This window comes from Camellia sinensis, chromosome 13 (genome assembly GCF_055761805.1).
Source record: "Camellia sinensis isolate YWXY chromosome 13, ASM5576180v1, whole genome shotgun sequence".
NCBI lineage: Eukaryota > Viridiplantae > Streptophyta > Magnoliopsida > Ericales > Theaceae > Camellia > Camellia sinensis.
In genome coordinates, this window is record NC_138973.1 from 141,106,074 (window position 1) to 141,132,687 (window position 26,614).

A 26,614-nucleotide genomic window follows, 5' to 3' on the forward strand; every position below is an offset into this window, starting at 1 on the left:
AATTTTTTGAATTTGTGATTTGATTCTGGTTTGGAAAACTAGGGAATTGATCTTTTCAGATCAGTTTCAGATTTGAGTTCACAGTTCTAAATTAGAAATGAACCAAACCATATGTAACTTAAACCATATACATACCATACACCTTGTGCATACAATCCTACCATCTGATATACAAAACCCTAATGTTATTTATTTATTTATTTTAATTATTTAGCATAATTTTAGTTTTATAATTGTTGTTGCCAAGACAAAATGCTTGTTTGATGGGAGTTTTATGTTTGCGACATGTTAAACAATATGTTTATTTACTAAATATTATGTTTGTTTAAGTTATGTTTCAAAAAATCATGGGCAGATTAATGTTAAACAATTTATGATAGGTTTAATTTTTTTGAATACGTTATATGATTTTTTTTGTGTGGATATGTTATGTAAAAACCGTTGTTCCAAACCAAGTCGAACTGTCTTTAAATGATTTGATTGGAATTGGTTCCATGATTTAAATACATTGGTTTGGTTCTAATTTTTATGGAATTGTAAATAACAGATTAGTCCTAGTTTTATCTCCCACCAAACTAATCCGAATTATGCTCACCCAAAAAAAAAAAAAAAAGGCCAATTACTTGTACTATGAGAGAAAATGAGGGTGATTAATGAAACTGCATTTCCATTCAAACCGAGCAAAAACAAAGAAAACATTTGGTTTACTTTTTAAAATTAATATTTGGATAAAAAAAAATCAAAAAACATGTTTGGTTAATAAGATTTTAAAATTCTTTTCTCTCTCCTTTCTCTTCTTTCTTTATTTATTTATTAATAAATCGATCAATCATTTTATCTCTTCTATCTCATTCTCTCACATTTTACATTAAGGATGGAAGAAAAATTTAAAAAAAAAACGACCAAACCGGTTATACTTAATTTATTTTTTAACAAGAATTAGTTTGTGTGATTTTTAAATTTGATTTTTTTCAATTTTCGATTTGGTATCGGTTCAAGTATCTTGTACACCAAATTAGACCGAAATCAACTGCTTCAACATATATTATATTTATATAATATATATATATATAATCTAATAATATAATAATATTAATAAGTATAATAAATTAATAACCTTAATTAATTAACTTTATCATTTTTATAACCTAAAATTGTTGTTATATACAATCTAAAACAAATATTCTTGACACCTTAGTATTTTTAATTTTATTTATTTATTTATTTTTTAATGTAGGAATTGAAAAGTATTTATTAAATGGATGAATTAGATATGTTTGAAATGGTGGACAAAAACTAATGGGGAACTTACCAATAAGTTCCATATACAAAGTTCACAGAATCCGGATCCTCGGCCGCCCTACCTGGCAGCCCCCCAAAACGACGTCGTTTTGGGTTTTTTTTTTTTTTTTTTTTTTTTTTCTTCGTTCTTTTCTTCTTCTTCGTTTTTTGCAACGAGCTGCCATAACCAGAGGGGAGGGGCCGGAGGCGGAGGCGACAGCGGTGCAGCTGCTGCGGCAGCTGTCCGATCGTCGCCCGATCCAGCTCGTCGCAGCAGCTGCACCGCCGTCGCCTCCGCCTCCGGCCCCGCCTCCTTTCCTCCTCCTCCTCCCCCACTGGTTAGGGCCCCCTCCAGTCCGGCCCTTCCCTTCCTCATCCTCCTCCTTCCTTTCTCCCTCTTCCTCTCCTTCCTCCCTCTCTTCCTCTGCGTTTTTTTTTTTTTGAAAATTTGCCCCCAAAACGGCGTCGTTTTGGGGGCTGCCGAGTAGGGCGGCCGAGAATCCGGACTCAAGTTCAAAACCCATCTAACCCCAAAACAAAACATTTGCACTAATTAGTCCTATATATTTTTAATTATTACCAAAAAATCTTATTATTTTTTTATTTTTTAATTTACAGACGCTGTTCCATCCCACTACCGTCGAATTTTTGTCAGACGGTCATCGGAGACTCGTCGGAATGTTCAACATCACCGGAAAGTCGCCGAAGTATTGCTGGAAGTTCACCGGAGTGTTTTGAACGTCAATGAAAGTCGCCGGAATGTCCAGAACGTTCGCTGGACGTTAAGAATATCATTGGAGACTCACTGGAATGTCCAAAATATTGCTGAAAAAGAAAAATGAATAAATGAAGAAATTAGAGCGAAAAAACGTAACAAAATGTGCTAAATATTGATAAACCAAAAAGGGAAAAAAAATGTAACAACAAAAAATAGCAACAATAGGAAAAAAAAAACATATGTTATTTTTCAATTTTTGTAACGATTAAGCAAATAATCTTCAATATTAATCAAATGGAAAAGCAAACTTTGAAACTATAAAATGTTCCAATTTCAAAGTAAAAATTTATTAGGCATTTATCCTTATTAACCAAATTGAAAAATATATTATGAAACTGCAAAATTTTGCAGTTTTAAACCATGATTCATTCCAGCACCAAAACAAATTGAAACTGTAAAATTTTATAATTTTCACCACCTGTAATTAAAACTCAAAAACAACTTGTTCAAAACTTGAATTTTTTTTCCATTAAAATAGAAAAATAGAAGTGTATAACAGATAAAATGTAGAAAAATTAAGAGATCGAATGAGAGTATAGAGAGGATTGTATTCCGACAACTATTTATTTATTTAGATCTACTCAAATCTGATGTAGATCTACATCAGATCTAAGTAAATCTACTTATCTTCTTCGTCAAAAACATATCTTCTTCACTATCGGTGAGGGTGAAGTAAAGAGTTGGTAGTCAATGGTTGTCGGTGAACCCCAATCGATGGTAATTGTCGGTGACTATATATCAGAAAGAGAAAGAGTAGAAGAAGATGTGGTTGCCCGTCAACGATTGCTAGAAATCACAAAGAGCAAAAGAGGTAGAAAAGAAGAAAGGCAGAGAAAAAGAAAAACGTTACAGGACTTTTGAATATAAACAAAAGATTATGGGACTAAATAGGCTACATGTTTTTCAAAGAAGACTTCTTGGTAATTTGCCAGAACTAATTTAATGTTTTTATATAGATCAGTAATTATATTTAAAAATGACTCAAGTTTAAAAGATCTTAGATCGATTAAACCACACTAAATCAAACTGAATCGCTTTAATCGGTTCAACTTAGTACGATTTGATGAAAGAAGTGATCTGTATTGGTGTTCAAAATAATAAAATCGACATTATTAGTTCGATAATTTTTTTTACATAAATACCAACTGTACTAAACCGATTATATCTCTATTCTATATATCAATCAATCAAATTGTCTCACACCCATCTATTCAACTACTAAAAAAAAAAAATTAATAATAATAAAAATAAAAATATCCCAAAATCATTTTCAAAACTCTTTTTATCAACTTATCTTTCAAAATATAATTCAAAACTCAAAAATCGGTTCAATTCAGTACGGTTTGATAAAAGAAGTGATTTGTATTGGTGTTCAAATAAAATCGAAATTATCAGTTTGGTGAATTTTTTTACCTAAATACCAGCTGTACCGAATCGATTACATCCCTATTCTACCTATCAATCAATCAAATTGTCTCACACCCATATATTCAATTACAAAATAGAATAATAATAATAATAATAATAATAATAATAATAATAATAATAATAAAATCCCAAATTTATTTTCAAAACTCTTTACTGACTTATCTTTCAAAATATAATTCAAAACTCAAAACTCTTTATACAAACTAAACCAAACGGAAGCTCAGGAGACTGCATCCATTACAAAAATATAAAAATAGAGAAGAATTCAAAAGGCTGCATGAGATGTGAAACAAAAGCTCACAATGCGTTTCCCCAATACAAAATAAATTTTAAAAAAGAACTGTAAGATAGACTCAACAAGCTCGTACAGGGGTGCAAGCTCCCCCTTATCAATCAACTGGAATTCCTGCACCACCCATCACACAGTCAATAAGACATAACTGGAGCAACAATGTAATAGAATAGGAACAAATCACACCCAAAGAAATAAAATAAACTCTAATTCTCAATATTAAAGAACTCTCAATTCAATTCATATTCCAAGCAAAATAACCCTTAATACATAGAAAACCTTGATTTAAAAGTTTCCAAAATAAAACAAGACATAGTTAAATCCTATAATAAAATCCTAAATAATATTCTAATATTGCAATAATTCCTATACTTCTAAATTAAAAATAAAATAAAATAAAAGCAACCCTTCAAATCTTCCTCAACCAATACTTTTTATGTCCTTGTCAATGTGTGTTGTTTGTGTTTAATAGAGATAAGAGTGCTAACAACAAACCTTGTCATTCAGCCAAGCCACTCTTTTAAGTTCACAATCTATTTTGTATCCAATTTTGTTAAATATTTTTCTTTCACTTTTTATGCATTGTGTAGATTGCAAAGTGTTGTATTATAAAACTCTTCTTCGTCACCTTCTTTTTTGATGAAATGCAAAACTTTTCCCTATCGAGTTTTCTATTGTATACTATTAGATTTACACTTTACATAATATTATATTTTTCACAATATCTACACTTCCTTTTAGTATAATTTAGGCTTATTTTGTGTAGACTTTTTAAGAAATGTTTATTTAAATTAAATTAATACGTAATTTTTCTTTTACGGTAGGATCTTACGATCTTCAATCTGGGTTTAGGATCCAATCATGTGAACTCCTCCAACAATCTAATGTAGGATCCCGATGTTAACAACCTTCCGGTAGGTATGGTGGTAGAGGTGAGGAAGGTTGGGTAGGGAGGTGAAGAGGGGTGGCAGGGGAGGTTGGGAAGTAAGGACGCTCTGCAAGGTCCAAAAAGAGGAAGGCGGTGGTGGGGAGGTTGCGGGTTCAAAGGTAGAAAATGAAGATAAGAGTAATTTGGTCTTAACAAATTAAAAATTGACTTCAACTAATATTTTTTTCTTCTTTTTTTCTTTTTTTCTTTTTTTCTCACTCTAAATAGGTGCATGCCACAATTTTCATCCATTTGACGGGAAATGTAATAGCAACATTGTAGTTCAAAACCATGAAGAAGGTATGTGGCTAATTTTAAAAGATAGGAGGTTAAATACTATTAGCCCATACCACAAGGGTATAAAAAAAAAACAAAAAAGATTTGATTTTGCCATTGCAATCAACATCCTAGTAAAATATACCAAAAACAAGTGTGGGTAAAAGAGGATATAGGCCTCGTTTGGAAACTTGGCTATTTTAGTTGGCTTTTAGCTATTTTATAAGATGAAAAAAAGTTGTGTTTGGGATGATTTTTTTTTATAGTTGAATAGATGGTTGTGAGAAAAAAAGTGAATGATCGATGTGTAGGATGTGACATTTTGTCTTATTGACTATTTTAGCCTTTTTTTTATTTATTTTAGCCAAAATCCTTCATGCCAAACTCTCCCTTCCCACTATCTAACAATTTTTACCAAATCTAGAAATTAAATTACTCGATAGACAAACCAATTGTGGTACAAAATTATGTAAGCATATAAATGGAAGACAATGTAATGAATTTCGGCCATTTTACAATTATAATTGAATGTGGAAAAGGAACTGTGAGATTGAACAATCTAAAACTTGGATGAAGTTGGATAACTTACCCATGTAAAAAGAACAAAATGCTTGAAACAAGTATTAAGATGAGCTTCTTCCTTTAGACTCACAATCTTCTCAAAATGTGTGTGATAGATGTGCGCATACACATGGAACAATCGCTTGAATATTGTCTTAACAACATCCTGAAAATTCGGTGGAAATGATGCCCCTGCAGGATATACAGAAGATTAAAAAAAAGTACGGCCTTTTTTGATTAAAACAAGAACAAACCATATGTTTACTGTATTAAGCAAACAACACGTACCCAACTTTTGAGGAAAAATTGATTTATCATCGAGCTGAGCCTCAATCCAGTCCATCAAATACTCTACATATTTAGAAGCAGACACCTCTATGGGTTTCTTTATACTAACTCCATCAGCCCATCTATACTCGTATCTATGAGGAGGCAAAATTGAAGATTTGCAATTTGAATGCATCATAATTCAGATAAACAAATGTACATGCTTAAAGCAGATCTGAAATTGTATCATCCTGACAATCAACTTAACTAGCATGTTTCAATAAGTAACAATTAACTAAACTTTGTTGATTAGTTCCACATAATGATCTCTGACTACTTTCTTGGCCTTTTCCTTGCCCTTTCTTGGCCCTTTCTTTTCCCTATCATGATATCTGATTCATTAGACATGTTGGCATGGTTTTAAACCTCATTAATTAAATTTGATTTGCACCGGCAGATACCTTCATATAAACTTGTACCAACTAATTCCATACCATCTTTGGTTACAATATCCTATATATTCCCATCCCTTAATACAAGTGACTTTCCAAAACATTTTTACCATTTAGACTTAATATCCCTCTAGTGGTAAATGCAGAATATTATATGCAATTCCAAATACAATAAAATATGTAATGTTACAATCAGAGAGCACTTGGAACTTTCAAAGAAACCAAAATTTCTATCCCAACAGTTTTAAAGTTATTTTCCATGTCTTTGTAGTCCAAGAGAGAGAGAGAGTCGCACTAATTAACGAAAAGAGTGTCGCAAGAACATTTCTTTTTTTTCCCCACAAGTATATCACCTGTAGAGCTTAACATCAAGCAAAGCTACACCAAACATTCCGTCAATAAAACAAGAAAGACAATTCTTAGGAGGACTGAAGAAAGATACTTTGGTCCTGCTGTCATTAATGGACAGCTTGATGCAGTGCAGAATTCTGTAAGAGTGCCATACAGAATGTTCACTTGATTGAAGAAGTCAACAGCTGCAGCCACAAAAAATCAAATTAAAAATATGCTAACAATAATTGCAATTGATAAAAAAATGTATGACCATGGATATGAACGCACACCAATGTACAAAAATATGCATATATTGTATAAAAAAATTGTATTCCTGAAACAAATGGTTTACTTTCAAGAGAGTTAAAAAAGTTGAGGCAAATTAGGTATTAGATTCTTCATTCAATTAAATTCTAGGCAGTTTAGGCCTTTTTTTTTTTTCTGAGGGATAATAAACTAGGAGAATTTAACAATGAATGCAAGGGGGGAATACAAGCAAGAAGGATTGAGCTATCCTTCTGAAGACAAACAAGAAAAAGAAAAAAGAATCTCAACAACGCAACTAGAGATAGAATCCAAAAGAATAAACAAACCATTCCCAACACTGACCAAGCATAATCGGAGGTCAGTATCAAACATAATTCTAAACCTTTAAGTCATCCTGAATTTTACTCAGAATCAATTAGACAACAATGGCTTTAAGTTGCAGTATGAAGTATCAAGCATGTTACAGAGTCCAAAAAAATATGCATAATGTAACAGGAAATGGGACTTTTTGAGTCATGATTTGTTGTTTAAATGTGTAAACCTAAATGACACCTACTAACGTTTGAAACAACTCTTTAGAGAAATTTATACGACTTATTATTAATAATGGTTCGTGAGTTTATGTTTTTTAAAGCTGTTTTGTGGAACTTCTAGTTAAGATTTAGCAAATGATGAACACAAAATAATATGTACACACAAGCACCAAATCAAGTTGTACTAGCTATTACCCCATCAGTTCACCAACATCATATTATATTATTTTTTCTTTTAAGAAAATTTAATAAAAGCCAGAAGCATTAGTAATTGATATTTAGTTAACAGTAATATGCAATGGAGACTTACATGCTGAAGTTCCAAAAAATATAACAGCAGATAGATGAGAAATCAGAACAAATTTAAAGACAGGACAGAATCTTAGACATGGCACTGCAGAAAATCATATAGTTATGGAAGTCATAGGTTTAAGTTAATTTTCTTACTATTTACAGCCAACCACTCATTAGGATGTTCACCAGGAGGCAGTCGAACAGCTTCCCTTAAGTTTCCACTACCTAAGGTAGCATCAATATGATTTTGAAGCTGTGCAGCCTGTGTGAGAATAAAACACAAATGGAGAAAAAGCATCAACAACAAAACGGCTAGCTCCAAAGAGCTGGGATTCATACTTTCTTGAGTTGAATCTCAGTAGCACAAAAATAAATAAATAGAAGGGCAAAGGAGACAACTTGAAAACCCATTGCCTTTAAGTTAGAACACCAACCTTACTTCCTGATGGAGCACTCTTCTTAGGCTGAAATGTCTTCTGGTTTCTGCACATTTCAAGGGTAGGAGATATAATTAGCAATGGAAAAATAACCAAGGAAAACAATAACCCATCTTCTAGGCTTGTATTTAATAGAAAAAATGAGCAATCAAAACCACTTTATATACCAAAAGAAAAAAGAAATCCTTTTTCCCGATTCCCAAGAAGACACTGATATCTTAATCCATAATTTTCATGTACTTCAATGTAAAAATAGAATAAAACATACTCTTAAGTCAAATTTAGGATTCTCGAGGATGCAGTAAGATGAACGAAACTATGAATTAATAATGGCATTAGAATAGAAAGAAAATACACACTTAAATTTTTTTGAATACACTGTCTATACAGTTAAAGAAGAAAACAAAAACAAAAAAACCACCTTTCATTTCCATAACAACTTACAAAATCCATATTTGACCAAAAAGTCATCCCAGATGACCGCAAAATAAAGCTATCGCACTCAATCTTCACAAAAAGTACAACTAAAGGCGGCTCACGCTTATTCGAGGCCCAAAGAAAAAAATGTAAATGGGGCCTCTTATAATTTCTTACACTGTAATTTTATTTTTTATATTATAATTTTTATTTAAAATTCATATCAATATCCCTAAACTTCACAATCAAAATAATTTTTTTAAAAAGACCTTAATTTTCTATCTTGACTAAAAGAATGAAAGACGTGTCATGTAAATGTAATGATGAGGCCCTTTTGTTATCTAATGTGTGACACCCTAGATTTTCAAAGGTTCATCAAGCGAAAACTAATTAATCTAAGCGTGAGGTTTTAGAAAGAAATCTCGTTCTTGTTCATTTAATTGTTGAAAATCCTCTTTTCTTAACAATATTCTTTACTTTTTCAAAATATAATATAATTGAAAGTGAAAGTGACAATACCAATGGGAACCACAAACCCACTCTCTGTATTTTACCTTCCTTACATGCTTTCCATAATATACATTATATAACACAAAAAAATTAAATACATGCCGCTTTTCAAATACAATGCCCCACGGACTTGCAACCATGAAATGGATATTGCCCATTTTTAAAGAAAAAGGCACTCAGCCAAATCAAAAAATACGGTTCAAAACTGAATAAAAGGAAATAAGAGCACTACAGGCTACAGCTCATCATCACATAATCCCTACATCTTGATACAACCAGTTGCTAATCCTCAAGTCTGAAAACATTTCCTGTACACATTTATAGGCAGGGGGTGAGCAAACAACTAGCTCACCAAGCAATCTCATATAATTACTTTACAATACATGCGGATACGGTGATACAACATATATCCACAAAAATGACATGAAATGCCCAACTTTTAGATTTACTTGTTCAATCACTTTAAGACCCATTTATTTAACTAAGTCCCGCAAGTTAACTTAAATAATTAATAATTTATCCAAAAGATAATAACCACATATACATCTTTTATCAATGGGATCACAAGTCCGATTATTTAAATTAGTCACTCTAGTTAACTTAAATAAATGAATAGATTCCAACACTTTAAATCAAAATAATTTAAGTAACTCACTGTTGTTAACTTAAATAAATAATCAACTTTAACACTTGCTAACCTAGTGTTAGAATTTCCCATCTTTACCTTCACCTACTCCACTACACACTCCACTTCACCTACCTCCACTTCACCACACACTCCACTTCACCTAACCCACTATCACCTCCACTACACCTACTACCACATTTTCTTCTATATATAGATTGTATAGGAATTGTAATATATCAATCAGAAACCAATCAATCAATAATACTTGAATTTTAACATGGTATCAGAGCAAGGTTAAAGATCTTGGTGTTCTCGGTGTTCTCCGCCTTCCGGCGGGCGGCAACCTTGCCTTGACCGTCCGCCGGATCTCAACCATTTGAGACCTCCATCAACTCGCAAGACCTCTCTCACACCAATTTGATGTTAGCTTCAACCACCTCCAGTTTTTCGCTATACAACCCCCGTATTCCTTCCTCGTGTGAAATCCTTCTTAACGCAGAAAAAATGCCTTTGTAAGGAACCACACCTGGTCTCATTCCCTGTGTTTGGAGTCTGGTCTTAACAACCCACAGTGGATTTGGTGCCAATATGATAGCTGCTTCAGGCGCTGGGATCTGCTTCACCGCCGCAAGATCGCCCCGCTGCGCCGCCAAATGCAGCTCGGTGTCGTTGTGCAGACCAGTCACTTGCTTCACGTACTTCTTCTTCTTCTTCCCAGCTCGCGCTTCCACTTCCGCTTCCGCTACCGCTTCCACTTCCGGTGCCGCTGCTGCTCTCTCCTCCGCCACTCCGATTCGACGATGAAGCAGAGGAAGAAGACGCCGCAGAAGATGAGGACGAAGCTGAAGAAGATCGGTGTTGTTCTTCCTCTTCGTTGTTATTGGCCTCGTCCCTGACTTGATGTTGTTCTTGTTGATCGTCGTCGTCGTTGTCTTCATCGTCTCCGAACAAGTCTATGTCATGCTCTGAGAAGTCCATTCCAATCTCTCTCTCTTCGATTGATTTCGATCCTTTCTTTTATTTTTTATTTCCACCACCTCCTTTTCTTTTTTTAAAACCCATCTTCTCCACTGCCTATATATATATATATATATTTTTTTTTATTATTATTATAATATATTACTCACATGGACGTGTTCCCTCTCCTAAAAAAAAAAAAAAAATTGGGCACTTAAACATATAAAATCTACACACCCAGCTGCGATTTTTTTCTTTAAAAAATTGGGCACTTGATGGACTACACACCTCACCCTGTTCTTTTCTTTAAACATATAAAATCTACACACCCAGCTGCGATTCTCCACCCCATAACCCACTCCTGTTCCCCACTCACCATTCTTTTCCTTTTATTATTATTATTATTATTATTTTTCGGACCACATTCAGAACCCATTTTACTTTTCTTCTTTTATTTCTTTATTTTTTTTTTCTTTTCATCCCTTTTATATATATTACTATTATTGTTATTATTCAAAACACAAAAAAAAAAAAAACAAAAAAACAAAAAAAAAAAAAAAAAAAAAAAAAAAACAAAAAAAAAAAAAAACAAAAAGGAGGAAGAAGACGAACTGCACACCAACTTATTTTATTCATGACGGGGCTCCCCCCATTCACCATTTTACATCAAAAAAAAAAAAAAAAAAAAAAAAACCAAACAAACAGAACAACCACACCCACAGTGGGATTTTTCTTCTCTACTCTGCCGCCAGTCTCTTCTTCTTACCTCCGTCCTGGACGGCCCTTGCCGGTGTTACCTCCGTGTTTCCCACTCCACTGGGCATGATCACTACTCCTTGCTCCTCCACTGCAGCATATGGTGGCCCTCCAAATCGGAACATCACGGTGGCCTTCCGCTTCAGCTCCTTGTTTTCTGCCCTTAGCACGCTTATCTCTGCTCGCGCATCCTTATACATGCGTTGGAGCAGAGCCAGCTGGGAGTTTAAATGCTGCACCTCATTTGTCCTACTCTGCAGCCGGTTCGACAAATTTGTGACCGCCGTCATGCTTTCCACACATACCTTCAAAGTATACTGATTGGCCTCCACATCCGACAGCACTGCCATTCTTTGCTCCACAGACCGCATCGGAAAGTTCAACGGAGTATACTCCGGGGCGCTTGGTTGAGTTTCCAGTGCCACCGCACCAGTTCTCTCTCTTGTTGACTCGTTGAGGTCGGGAAAGAGGGTGAGCAGCCCGCGGGAAGACGATGAAGCCATTTTCTAGGCAACAGAGTGTTACAGACTCTCTCTCTCAGAGTGTTACAGACTCTCTCTCTCAGCACAACGAAGAGTTTTTCAGACTCTCTCTCTCAGCACAACGAAGTTTTTTTCAGAGGGTTTTCGCAGCTTTTCTCTGCCTCAGCCTCAGCATCAACCTTGGTTAAATAGCCAAGGCAGCCACGCGCATCGCGCGCCTCTTGCCACCAGCCGACAAACGGGCACGCAAGCCAAGACGCCCACGTGCCTCGCCATCATGTCCGGCACACCTTTTTATGGATTGGGCACGCCTTTTGATGGCACGCCTTTTGAAAAATTAAGCGCACCTTTTGAGGATGCGATTTTTTAAGGGTCCGACAAGACTCTGTAAACTGTCCCGACATTGATTCCGGTTAGTTTCTACAAGGGTCCGACAAGACTCTGTAAACTGTCCCGACATTGATTCCGGTTAGTTTCTACAAGGGTCCAGCAAGACTCCGTAAACTGTCACAACATTGTCTTCTACAACGGTCCGACATGACCCCATAAACTGTCTTCTACAACGGTCCGACATGACCCCATAAACTGTCTTCTACAAACGGTCCGACATGACCCCATAAACTGTCTTCTACAACGGTCCGACATGACCCCATAAACTGTCTTCTACAACGGTCCGACATGACCCCATAAACTGTCTTCTACATCGGTCTGACACCACCATACAGTGTCCTCTACAACGTTATGACACCCGATACAGTGTCTTCACCAACGGTCTGACACGACCATACAGTGTCTCCTATCCTTTTTTTTTTATTTTTATGTATTTTCTTGTTTTGTTACTCTCTCCAAACTCAAGTTGGTTAGTTTCTCTCCTCCTTGAGTTTGCGGGGGGCTGTTAGAATTTCCCATCTTTACCTTCACCTACTCCACTACACACTCCACTTCACCTACCTCCACTTCACCACACACTCCACTTCACCTAACCCACTATCACCTCCACTACACCTACTACCACATTTTCTTCTATATATAGATTGTATAGGAATTGTAATATATCAATCAGAAACCAATCAATCAATAATACTTGAATTTTAACACCTAGCCTCAATTCCACTTTATTTAATTAACTCTATCTAACCTGGCCTCAATTCCACTTTATTTAATTAACTCTATCTAGTTAAATAAATAAATAGCTTTAAAATATAATAACCACCAACAAGGCGTACAATACTTGTCTTCAAGGCTATGACCCACCTCATCACAAATACCGTGTCCGAGCGGAAAATTAATAATAGGTCCTACCTACCCACACTTAGGGCTCACCCTTAGGGCTCGGCGGGCCGAAATCGTGTAACAATCACTAGAAGGCCCGGGAAACACCTCGAACATCTCAGGAGGGACCAATTTGAGTTGTGAAAACTTAAAGAACAGGTGCGGGACGATCGGTTTGAAAACTAGGTCAGAAAATACACTTTTCTAACGCTTAAGCTTGGAAGTAGGCCATCGGGGGGCCAAAATCATGTAACAGTCGCAAGCAGGGCCGGGAACACCTCAAACACCTCGGGTGTGACCAACGCGAGCTGTGAAAACTTAAGGAACTAGCACGGGACTCCCGGTTTGAAAACTAAGTTGGAAAGAGACACATTTTCCAAACTTAAGATTGGAAATAGGACACCGGGGCGGCTAAAACCGTGTAACAGTCACGAGAAGGACCGGGAAATGCCCCAAACATCTCGGGAGGGTCCGAGATAAGTTGCGGAGACTTACGGGACTAGCACGGGACTCTCGGTCTGAGAACTAAATCAAAAAATGCACTTTTTTCAAACTTAAGCTCGAAAATAAGCCGTCGGGGGCCAAAATCGTGTAACAGTCACGACAAGGCCCGGAGAACATGTCAAACACCCCGAGAGGGACCAATGTAAGTTGTGAAAACTTACGGAACTAGCACGGGACTCCCGGTTTGAAAACTAAGTCCGAAACGGCACTTTTCTCGTACATAAGCTTGAAAATAGTCCATCGGGAGGCAAAAATCGTGTGACAGTCAAGAGAAGGTCCGGGGAACACCTCGATCACCTAGGGAATGACCAACGTGACCTGTGGAAACTTACGGAACTCGCATGGCACTCCCGGTCTGAAAACTAAGTCAAGAGATGCACTTCCTAAACACTTAAGTTTGAAAACAGGCCACCGAGGGCCCCCCAAAATACTGTAACAGTCCCGAAAAGGCCCGTGGAACACCTCCAACACCTCGGGAGACACCAATGCAAGTTGTGGAAACTTACGGAACTAGCGTGGGACTTCCGGTTTGAAAACTAGGTCGGAAAATACACTTTTCTAACGCTTAAGCTTGGAAGTAGGCCATCGGGGGGCCCAAATCATGTAACAGTCGCAAGGAGGGCCGGGAACACCTCAAACACCTCGGGTGTGACCAACGCGAGCTGTGAAAACTTAAGGAACAAGCACGGGACTCCCGGTTTGAAAACTAAGTTGGAAAGAGACACTTTTTCCAAAACTTAAGCTTGGAAATTGGACATCGGGGCGGCTAAAATCGTGTAACAGTCACGAGAAGGACCGGGAAATGCCCCAAACACCTCGGGGAGGGTCCGAGGTAAGTTGCGGAGACTTACGGAACTAGCACGGGACTCTCGGTCTGAGAACTAAATCAAAAAATGCACTTCTTTCACACATAAGCTCGAAAATAAGCCGTCGGGGGCTAAAATCGGGTAATAGTCACGAGAAGGCCCGGGGAACACCTCAAACAACCCGGGAGGGACCAATGTAAGTTGTGAAAACTTACGGAACTAGCACGGGACTCCCGGTTTGAAAACTAAGTCCGAAACGGCACTTTTCTCGCACCTAAACTTGAAAATAGTCCATCGGGAGGCAAAAATCGTGTGACAGTCAAGAGAAGGTCCGGGGAACACCTCGAACACCTAGGGAATGACCAACGTGACCTGTGGAAACATACGGAACTCGCATGGGACTCCCGGTCTGAAAACTAAGTCAAGAGATGCACTTCCTAAACACTTAAGTTTGAAAACAGGCCATCGGAGGCCCCCCAAAATCCTGTAACAGTGCCGAGAAGGCCCGTGGAACACCTCCAACACCTCGGGAGACACCAATGCAAGTTGTGGAAACTTACGGAACTAGCGCGGGACTTCCGGTTTGAAAACTAGGTCGGAAAAGATACTTTTTTCACACTTAAGCTTGAGAATAGGGCTCGGCGGGCCGAAATCGTGTAACAATCACGAGAAGGCCCGGGAAACACCTCGAACATCTCAGGAGGGACCAATTTGAGTTGTGAAAACTTAAAGAATAGGTACGGGACTCTCGATTTGAAAACTAGGTCAGAAAATACACTTTTCTAATGCTTAAGCTTCGAAGTAGGTCATCGGGGGGCCAAAATCATGTAACAGTCGCAAGGAGGGCCAGGAACACCTCAAACACCTCGGGTGTGACCAACGCGAGCTGTGAAAACTTAAGGAACTAGCACGGGACTCCTGGTTTGAAAACTAAGTTGGAAAGAGACACTTTTTCCAAACTTAAGCTTGGAAATAGGACACCGGCGCGGCTAAAACCGTGTAATAGTCATGAGAAGGACCGGGAAATGCCCCAAACATCTCGGGAGGTCCGAGATACGTTGCAGAGACTTACGGGACTAGCACGGGACTCTCGGTCTGAGAACTAATTCAAAAAATGCACTTTTTTCAAACTTAAGCTCAAAAATAAGCCGTCGGGTGCCAAAATCGTATAACAGTCACGAGAAGGCCCGGGGAACACGTCAAACACCCCGGGAGGGACCAATGTAAGTTGTGAAAACTTACGGAATTAGCACGGGACTCCCGGTTTGAAAACTAAGTCCGAAACGGCACTTTTCTCGTACATAAGCTTGAAAATAGTCCATCGGGAGGCAAAAATCGTGTGACAGTCAAGAGAAGGTCCGGGGAACACTTCGAACACCTAGGGAATGACCAACGTGAGCTGTGGAAACTTACGGAACTCGCATGGGACTCCCGGTCTGAAAACTAAGTCAAGAGATGCACTTCCTAAACACTTAAATTTGAAAACAGGCCATCGGGGGCCCCTCAAAATCCGGTAAAAGTCCCGAGAAGGCCCGTGGAACACCTCCAACACCTTGGGAGACACCAATGCAAGTTGTGGAAACTTACGGAACTAGCGTGGGACTTCCGGTTTGAAAATTAGGTCGGAAAAGGTACTTTTTTCACACTTAAGCTTGAGAATAGGGCTCGGCGGGCCGAAATCGTGTAACAGTCACTAGAAGGCCCGGGAAACACCTCGAACATCTCAGGAGGGACCAATTTGAGTTGTGAAAACTTAAAGAACAGGCGCGGGACTCTCGATTTGAAAACTAGGTCAGAAAATACGCTTTTCTAACGTTTAAGCTTGGAAGTAGGCCACCGGGGGGCCAAATTCATGTAACAGTCGCAAGGAGGGCCGCAAGGAGGGCCGGGAACACCTCAAACACCTCAGAAGTGACCAACGCGAGCTTTGAAAACTTACGGAACTAGCACGGGACTCCCAGTTTGAAAATAAGTTGGAAAGAGACACTTTTTCCAAACTTAAGCTTGGAAATAGGACACCGGGGCGGCTAAAACCGTGTAACAGTCACAAGAAGGACCGGGAAATGCCCCAAACACCTCGGGGAGGGTCCGAGGTAAGTTGCGGAGACTTACGGAACTAGCACGGGACTCTCGGTCTGAGAACTAAATCAAAAAATGCACTTTTTTCAAACTTAAGCTCGAAAATAAGCCGTCGGGGGCCAAAATCGTGTAACAGTAACGAGAAGGCCCGCGGAACACGTCAAACACCCCGGGAGAGACCAATGTAAGTTGTGAAAACTTACGGAACTAGCACGGGACTCCCGGTTTGAAAACTAAGTCCGAAACGGAGCTTTTCTCGTACCTAAGCTTGAAAATAGTCCGTCGGGGGGAAAAAATCGTGTGACAGTCAAGAGAAGGTCCGGGGAACACCACGAACACCTAGGGAATGACCAACGTGAGCTGTGGAAACTTACGGAACTCGCATGGGACTCCCGGTCTGAAAACTAAGTCAAGAGATGCACTTCCTAAACACTTAAGTTTGAAAACAGGCCATCGAGGGCACCCAAAATCCTGTAACAGTCCCGAGAGGGCCCGTGAAACACCTCCAACCCCTCGGGAGACACCAATGCAAGTTATGGAAACTTACGACACTAGCGCGGGACTTCTGGTTTGAAAACTAGGTCGGAAAAGGAACTTTTTTCACACTTAAGCTTGAGAATAGGGCTCAGCGGGCCGAAATCGTGTAACAATCACAAGAAGGCCCGGGAAAAACCTCGAACATATTAGGAGGGACCAATTTGAGTTGTGAAAACTTAAAGAACAGGTGCGGGACTCTCGATTTGAAAACTAGGTCAGAAAATACACTTTTCTAACGCTTAAGCTTGGAAGTAAGCCATCGGGGGGCCAAAATCATGTAACAGTCGCAAGGAGTGCCGGGAACACCTCAAACACCTCAGGTGTGACCAACGCAAGCTGTGAAAACTTAAGGAACTAGCACGGGACTCCCGGTTTGAAAACTAAGTTGGAAAGAGACAGTTTTTCCAAACTTAAGCTTGGAAATAGGACACCGGGGCGGCTAAAACCGTGTAACAGTCACGACAAGGACCGGGAAATGCCCCAAACACCTCGGGGAGGGTCTGAGGTAAGTTGCGCAGACTTACGGAACTAGCACGGGACTCTCGGTCTGAGAACTAAATCAAAAAATGCACTTTTTTCAAACTTAAGTTCGAAAATAAGCCGTCGGGTGCCAAAATTGTGTAAAAGTCACGAGAAGGTCCGGGGAACACGTCAAACACCCCGGGAGGGGCCAATGTAAGTTGTGAAAACTTACGGAACTAGCACGGGACTCCCGGTTTGAAAACTAGGTCCGAAACGGCACTTTTCTCGTACCTAAACTTGAAAATAGTCCATCGGGAGGCAAAAATCATATGACAGTCAAGAGATGGTCCGGTGAACACCTCAACCACCTAGGAAATGACCAACATGAGTTGTGAAATCTTACGGAACTCGCATGGGACTCTCGGTCTGAAAACTAAGTCAAGAGATGCACTTCCTAAACACTTAAGTTTGAAAACAGGCCACCGGGGGCCCCCCAAAATCCTGTAACATTGCCGAGAAGGCCCGTGGAAAACCTCCAACACCTCGGGAGACACCAATGCAAGTTGTGGAAACTTACGGAACTAGAGCGGGACTTCCGGTTTGAAAATTAGGTCGGAAAAGGTACTTTTTTCACACTTAAGCTTGAGAATAGGGCTCGGCGGGTCCAAATCATGTAACAATCACGAGAAGGCCCGGGAAACACCTCGAACATCTCAGGAGGGACCAATTTGAGTTGTGAAAACGTAAAGAACAGGTGCGGGACTCTCGATTTGAAAACTAGGTCAGAAAATACACTTTTCTAACGCTTAAGCTTGGAAGTAGGCCATCGGGTGGCCAAAATCATGTAACAGTCGCAAGGAGGGCCGAGAACACCTCAAACACCTCAGAAGTGACCAACGCGAGCTGTGAAAACTTACGAAACTAGCACGGGACTCCCGGTTTGAAAACTAAGTTGGAAAGAGACACTTTTTCCAAACTTAAGCTTGAAAATAGGACACCGGTGCGGCTAAAACCTTGTAACAGTCACGAGAAGGACCGGGAAATGCCCCAAACACCTCGGCGAGGGTCCGAGGTAAGTTGCGGAGACTTACGGAACTAGCACGGGACTCTCGATCTGAGAACTAAATCAAAAAATGCACTTTTTTCAAACTTAAGCTCGAAAATAAGCCGTCGGGGGCCAAAATCATGTAACAGTCACGAGAAGGCTCGGGGAACACCTCAAACACCCCGGGAGGGACCAATGTAAGTTGTGAAAACTTACGGAACTAGCACGGGACTCCCGGTTTGAAAACTAAGTCCGAAACGGCACTTTTCTCGTACCTAAACTTGAAAATAGTCCATCGGGAGGCAAAAATCGTGTGACAGTCAAGAGAAGGTCCGGGGAACACCTCAAACACCTAGGGAATGACCAACGTGAGTTGTGAAAACATACGGAACTCGCATGGGACTCCCGATCTGAAAACTAAGTCAAGAGATGCACTTCCTAAATACTTAAGTTTGAAAACAGGCCATCGGGGGCCCGCCAAAATCCTGTAACAGTCCCGAGAAGGCCCGTGGAACACCTCCAACACCTCGGGAGACACCAATGCAAGTTGTGGAAACTTACGGAACTAGCGCGGGACTTCCGGTTTGAAAACTAGGTCGGAAAAGGTACTTTTTTCACACTTAAGCTTGAGAATAGGGCTCGGCGGGCTGAAATCGTGTAACAATCACGAGAAGGCCCGGAAAACACCTTGAACATCTTAGGTGGGACCAATTTGAGTTGTGAAAACATGAAGAACAGGCGTGGGACTCTCGATTTGAAAACTAGGTCAGAAAATACACTTTTCTAACGCTTAAGCTTGGAAATAGGCCATCGGGGGGCCAAAATCATGTAACAGTCGCAAGGAGGGCCAGGAACACCTCAAACACCGTTGGTGTGACCAACACGAGCTGTGAAAACTTACGGAACTAGCACGGGACTCCCGGTTTGAAAACTAAGTTAGAAAGAGACAGTTTTTCCAAACTTAAGCTTGGAAATAGGACATCGGGGCGGCTAAAACCGTGTAACAGTCACGAGAAGGACCGGGAAATGCCCCAAACCCCTCGGGGAGGGTCCGAGGTAAGTTGCGCAGACTTACGGGACTAGCACGGGACTCTCGGTCTGAGAACTAAATCAAAAAATGCACTTTTGTCAAACTTAAGCTCGAAAATAAGCCGTCGGGGGCCAAAATCGTGTAACAGTCACGAGAAGGCCCGCGGAACACGTCAAACACCCCGGGAGGGACCAATGTAAGTTGTGAAAACTTACGGAACTAGCACGGGACTCCCGGTTTGAAAACTAAGTCCGAAACGGCACTTTTCTCGTACCTAAGCTTGAAAATAGTCCATCGGGAGGCAAAAATCGTGTGACAGTCAAGAGAAGGTCCAGGGAACACCACGAACACCTAGGGAATGACCAACGTGAGCCGTGAAAACTTACGGAACTCGCATGGGACTCCCGGTCTGAAAACTAAGTCAAAATATTCACTTCCTAAACACTTAACTTTGAAAATAAGCCATCGGGGGCCCCCCAAAATCCTGTAACAGTCCCCCGAGAAGGCCCGTGGAACAATTCCAACACCTCGGGAGACACCAATGCAAGCTGTGGGAACTTACGAAACTAGAGCGGGACTTCCGGTTTGAAAACTAGGTCGGAAAAGGTACTTTTTTTCACACTTAAGCCTGAGAATAGTCCTCGGCGGGCCGAAATCGTGTAACAATCACGAGAAGGCCCGGGGAACACGTCAAACACCCCGGGAGGGACCAATGTAAGTTGTGAAGACTAACGGAACGAGCACGGGACTCCCAGTTTGAAAACTAAGTCCGAAACGACACTTTTCTCGCACCTTAGCTTGAAAATAGTCCATCGGGGGGCCAAAATCGTGTGATAGTCAAGAGAAGGTCCGGGGAACACCTCAAACACCTAGGGAATGACCAACGTAAGCTGTGGAAGCTTACGGAACTCGCATAGGACTCCCGGTTCGAAAGCTAAGTCAAAATATTCACTTCCTAAACACTTAAGTTTGAAAATAGGCCATCGGGGGCCCTCCAAAATCCTGTAACAGTCCCCCGAGAAGGCCCGTGGAACAATTCCAACACCTCGGGAGACACCAATGCAAGCTGTGGGAACTTACGGAACTAGCGCGGGACTTCCGGTTTGAAAACTAGGTCGGAGAATGTACTTTTTTTCACACTTAAGCCTGAGAATAGTCCTCGGCGGGCCGAAATCGTGTAACAATCACGAGAAGGCCCGGGGAACACCTCGAACATCTCAGGAGAGACCAAATTGAGCTGTGAAAAGTTAACGAACAGGCGCGGGACTCCCAATTTGAAAACGAGGTCGGAAAATACACTGTTCTAACACTTAAGCTTGGAAGTAGGCCATCGGGGGGCCAATATCATGTAACAGTCGCAAGAAGGGCCGGGAACACCTCAAACACCTCAAGAGTGACCAACGCGAGCTGTGAAAACTTACGGAACTAGCACGGGACTCTCGGTTTCAAAACTAAGTTGGAAAGAGACACTTTTTCCACACTTAAGCTTGGAAATAGGACACCGGGGGGGCCGAAATCGTGTAACAGTCATGAGAAGGACCGGGAAATGTCCCAAATACCTCAGGGAGGAACCAAGGTAAGTTGCGGAGACTTACGGAACAAGCACGGGACTCTCGGTCTGAGAACTAAATCAAAAAATGCACTTTTTTTAAACTTAAGCTCGAAAATAAGCCGCCGGGTGCCAAAATTGTGTAACAGTCACGAGAAGCCCCAGCGAACACGTCAAACACCCCGGGAGGGACCAATGTAAGTTGTGAAAGCTTACGGAACTAGCACGGGACTCCCGGTTTGAAAACTAAGTCCGAAACGGCACTTTTCTCGTACCTAAGCTTGAAAATAGTCCATCGGGGGGCAAAAATCGTGTGATAGTCAAGAGAAGGTCCGGGGAACACCTCAAACACCTAGGGAATGACCAACGTGAACTGTGGAAACTTACGGAACTCGCATGGGACTCCCAGTCTGAAAATTAAGTCAAGAGATGCACTTCCTAAATACTTAAGTTTGAAAACAGGCCATCGGGGGCCCCCAAAATCCTGTAACAGTCGCGGGATTCTCGATTGAAAACTTGGTCAGAAAATACACCTTTCTAACACTTAAGCTAGGAAGTAGGCCATTGGGGGTCCAAAATCATGTAACAGTCGCAAGGAGGGCCGAGAAAACCTCAAACACCTCGAGTGTGACCAACGCGAGCTGTGAAAACTTACGAAACTAGCACGGGACTCCCGGTTTGAAAACTCAGTTGGAAAGAGACACTTTTTCCACACTTAAGCTTGGAAATAGGACACCGTGGGGGCCAAAACCGTGGAACAGTCACGAGAAGGATCGGAAAATGCCCCAAACACCTCGGGAGGGTCCAAGGTAAGTTACGGAGACTTACGGAACTAGCACGGGACTCCCGGTTTGAGAACTAAGTCCGAAACGACACTTTTCTCGCACCTAAGCTTGAAAATAGTCCATTGGGGAGCCAAAATCGTGTGACAGTCAAGAGAAGGTCCGGGGAACACACCTAGGGAGGGACCAACGTGAGCTGTGAAAACTTACGGAACTCGCATAGGACTGCTGGTTTGAAAACAAAGTCAAAAGATGCACTTCCTAAACACTTAAGTTTGAAAACAGGCCATCGGGGGCCCCCAAAAATCCTGTAACAGTCCCGAGAAGGCCCGTGGAACACCTCCAACACCTCGGGAGACTCCAATGCAAGTTGTGGAAACTTACGGAACTAGCGCGGGACTCCCCGTTTGAAAACTGGGTCGGAAAAGGTACTTTTTCCACACTCAAGCTTGAGAATAGGGCTCGGCGGGCCCAAATCGTGTAACAGTCACGAGAAGGCCCGGGAAACACCTCGAACATCTCAGGAGGGACCAATTTGAGTTGTGAAAACTTAAAGAACAGGCGCGGGACTCTCGATTTGAAAACTAGGTCAGAAAATACACTTTTCTAACGCTTAAGCTTGGAAGTAAGCCATCGGAGGGCCAAAATCATGTAACAGTCGCAAGGAGGGCCGGGAACACCTCAAACACCTCGGGTGTGACCAACCAACGCAAGTTGTGAAAACTTAAGGAACTAGCACGGGACTCCCGGTTTGAAAACTAAGTTGGAAAGAGACACTTTTTCCAAACTTAAGCTTGGAAATAGGACACCGGGGTGGCTAAAACTGTGTAACAGTCACGAGAAGGACCGGGAAATGCCCCAAACATCTCGGGAGGGTCCGAGATAAGTTGCGGAGACTTACGGGACTAGCACGGGACTCTCGGTCTGAGAACTAAATCAAAAAATGCACTTTTTTCAAACTTAAGCTCGAAAATAAGCCGTCGGGGGCCAAAATCGTGTAACAGTCACGACAAGGCCCGCGGAACACGTCAAACACCCCGGGAGGGACCAATGTAAGTTGTGAAAACTTACGGAACTAGCACGGGACTCCCGGTTTGAAAACTAAGTCCGAAACGGCACTTTTCTCGTACATAAGCTTGAAAATAGTCCATCGAGAGGCAAAAATCGTGTGACAGTCAAGAGAAGGTCCGGGGAACACCTCGAACACCTAGGGAATGACCAACAAAACCTGTGGAAACTTACGGAACTCGCATGGGACTCCCGGTCTGAAAACTAAGTCAAGAGATGCACTTCCTAAACACTTAAGTTTGAAAACTAGCCATCGGGGGCCCCCCAAAAACCTGTAACAGTCCCGAGAAGGCCCGTGGAACACCTCCAACACCTCGGGAGACACCAATGCAAGTTGTGGAAACTTACGGAACTAGCGCGGGACTCCCCGTTTGAAAACTGGGTCGGAAAAGGTACTTTTTCCACACTCAAGCTTGAGAATAGGGCTCGGCGGGCCCAAATCGTGTAACAGTCACGAGAAGGCCCGGGAAACACCTCGAACATCTCAGGAGGGACCAATTTGAGTTGTGAAAACTTAAAGAACAGGCGCGGGACTCTCGATTTGAAAACTAGGTCAGAAAATACACTTTTCTAACGCTTAAGCTTGGAAGTAAGCCATCGGGGGGCCAAAATCATGTAACAGTCGCAAGGAGGGCCGGGAACACCTCAAACACCTCGGGTGTGACCAACGCAAGCTGTGAAAACTTAAGGAACTAGCACAGGACTCCCGGTTTGAAAACTAAGTTGGAAAGAGACACTTTTTCCCAAACTTAAGCTTGGAAATAGGACACCGGGGCGGCTAAAACCGTGTAACAGTCACGAGAAGGACCGGGAAATGCCCCAAACACCTCGGGGAGGGTCCGAGGTAAGTTGCGCAGACTTACGGAACTAGCACGGGACTCTCGGTCTGAGAACTAAATATAAAAATGCACTTTTTTCAAACTTAAGCTCGAAAATAAGCCGTCGGGGGCCAACAGTAACGAGAAGACCCGGGGAACACGTCAAACACCTCGGGAGAGACCAATGTAAGTGGTGAAAACTTACGGAACTAGCACGGGTCTCCCGGTTTGAAAACTAAGTCCGAAACGGAGCTTTTCTCGCACCAAAGCTTGAAAATAGTCCGTCGGGGGGCAAAAATCGTGCGACAGTCAAGAGAATGTCCGGCGAACACCACGAACACCTAGGGAATGACCAACGTGAGCTGTGGAAACTTACGGAACTCGCATGGGCCTCCCGATCTGAAAACTAAGTCAAGAGATGCACTTCCTAAATACTTAAGTTTGAAAACAGGCCATCGGGGGCCCCCAAAATCCTGTAACAGTCCCGGGAAGGCCCGTGGAACACCTCCAACCCCTCGGGAGACACCAATGCAAGTTATGGAAACTTACGGAACTAGCGCGGGATTTCTGGTTTGAAAACTAGGTCGGAAAAGGTACTTTTTTCACACTTAAGCTTGAGAATAGGGCTCGGCGGGCCGAAATCATCGTGTAACAATCACGAGAAGGCCCGGGAAACACCTCGAACATCTCAGGAGGGACCAATTTGAGTTGTGAAAACTTAAAGACCAGGTGCGGGACTCTCGATTTGAAAACTAGGTCAGAAAATACACTTTTCTAACGCTTAAGCTTGGAAGTAAGCCATCGGGGGGCCAAAATCATGTAACAGTCGCAAGGAGGGCCGGGAACACCTCAAACACCTCGGGTGTGACCAACCAACGCAAGCTGTGAAAACTTAAGGAACTAGCACGGGACTCCCGGTTTGAAAACTAAGCTGGAAAGAGAGACTTTTTCCAAACTTAAGCTTGGAAATAGGACACCGGGGCGGCTAAAACCGTGTAACAGTCACGAGAAGGACCGGGAAATGCCCCAAACATCTCGGGAGGGTCCGAGATAAGTTGCGGAGACTTACGGGACTAGCACGGGACTCTCGGTCTGAGAACTAAATCAAAAAATGCACTTTTTTCAAACTTAAGCTCGAAAATAAGCCGTCGGGGGCCAAAATCGTGTAACAGTCACGAGAAGGCCCGCGGAACACGTCAAACACCCCGGGAGGGACCAATGTAAGTTGTGAAAACTTACGGAACTAGCACGGGACTCCCGGTTTGAAAACTAAGTCCGAAACGGCACTTTTCTCGTACATAAGCTTGAAAATAGTCCATCGAGAGGCAAAAATCGTGTGACAGTCAAGAGAAGGTCCGGGGAACACCTCGAACACCTAGGGAATGACCAACAAAACCTGTGGAAACTTACGGAACTCGCATGGGACTCCCGGTCTGAAAACTAAGTCAAGAGATGCACTTCCTAAACACTTAAGTTTGAAAACTAGCCATCGGGGGCCGCCCAAAAACCTGTAACAGTCCCGAGAAGGCCCGTGGAACACCTCCAACACCTCGGGAGACACCAATGCAAGTTGTGGAAACTTACGGAACTAGCGCGGGACTCCCCGTTTGAAAACTAGGTCGGAAAAGGTACTTTTTCCACACTCAAGCTTGAGAATAGGGCTCGGCGGGCCCAAATCGTGTAACAGTCACGAGAAGGCCCGCGAAACACCTCGAACATCTCAGGAGGGACCAATTTGAGTTGTGAAAACTTAAAGAACAGGCGCGGCACTCTCGATTTGAAAACTAGGTCAGAAAATACACTTTTCTAACGCTTAAGCTTGGAAGTAAGCCATCGGGGGGCCAAAATCATGTAACAGTCGCAAGGAGGGCCGGGAACACCTCAAACACCTCGGGTGTGACCAACGCAAGCTGTGAAAACTTAAGGAACTAGCACGGGACTCCCGGTTTGAAAACTAAGTTGGAAAGAGACACTTTTTCCAAACTTAAGCTTGGAAATAGGACACCGGGGCGGCTAAAACCGTGTAACAGTCACGAGAAGGACCGGGAAATGCCCCAAACACCTCGGGGAGGGTCCGAGGTAAGTTGCGCAGACTTACGGAACTAGCACGGGACTCTCGGTCTGAGAACTAAATCAAAAAATGCACTTTTTTCAAACTTAAGCTCGAAAATAAGCCGTCGGGGGCCAACAGTAACGAGAAGACCCGGGGAACACGTCAAACACCTCGGGAGAGACCAATGTAAGTTGTGAAAACTTACGGAACTAGCACGGGTCTCCCGGTTTGAAAACTAAGTCCGAAACGGAGCTTTTCTCGCACCTAAGCTTGAAAATAGTCCGTCGGGGGGCAAAAATCGTGCGACAGTCAAGAGAATGTCCGGCGAACACCACGAACACCTAGGGAATGACCAACGTGAGCTGTGGAAACTTACGGAACTCGCATGGGTCTCCCGATCTGAAAACTAAGTCAAGAGATGCACTTCCTAAATACTTAAGTTTGAAAACAGGCCATCGGGGGCCCCCAAAATCCTGTAACAGTCCCGGGAAGGCCCGTGGAACACCTCCAACCCCTCGGGAGACACCAATGCAAGTTATGGAAACTTACGGAACTAGCGCGGGACTTCTGGTTTGAAAACTAGGTCGGAAAAGGTACTTTTCTCACACTTAAGCTTGAGAATAGGGCTCGGCGGGCCGAAATCGTGTAACAATCACGAGAAGGCCCGGGAAACACCTCGAACATCTCAGGAGGGACCAATTTGAGTTGTGAAAACTTAAAGACCAGGTGCGG

At 41.9% G+C, this 26,614-nt stretch overlaps 1 protein-coding gene across 7 annotated transcripts in view; it reads right to left on the reverse strand.

The window, feature by feature from the left end:
• Positions 1 to 3,620: 3,620 nt before the first annotated feature.
• Positions 3,621 to 26,614, reverse strand: part of LOC114306957 (MOB kinase activator-like 1A) — an 85,936-nt gene continuing 62,942 nt past the window's right edge. For all 7 annotated transcript variants that reach the window (XM_082903684.1, XM_082903690.1, XM_082903689.1 and 4 more), the window contains 6 exons: positions 8,125 to 8,173; positions 7,844 to 7,952; positions 6,706 to 6,799; positions 5,833 to 5,966; positions 5,573 to 5,736; positions 3,621 to 3,893 (listed from right to left, as the gene is read on the reverse strand). In XM_082903684.1, the coding sequence (XP_082759810.1) occupies positions 3,753 to 3,893; positions 5,573 to 5,736; positions 5,833 to 5,966; positions 6,706 to 6,722 (456 nt within the window). In that variant the 5' untranslated portion in view covers positions 6,723 to 6,799; positions 7,844 to 7,952; positions 8,125 to 8,173 and the 3' untranslated portion in view covers positions 3,621 to 3,752. The remainder of the gene's footprint in view (positions 3,894 to 5,572; positions 5,737 to 5,832; positions 5,967 to 6,705; positions 6,800 to 7,843; positions 7,953 to 8,124; positions 8,174 to 26,614) is intronic.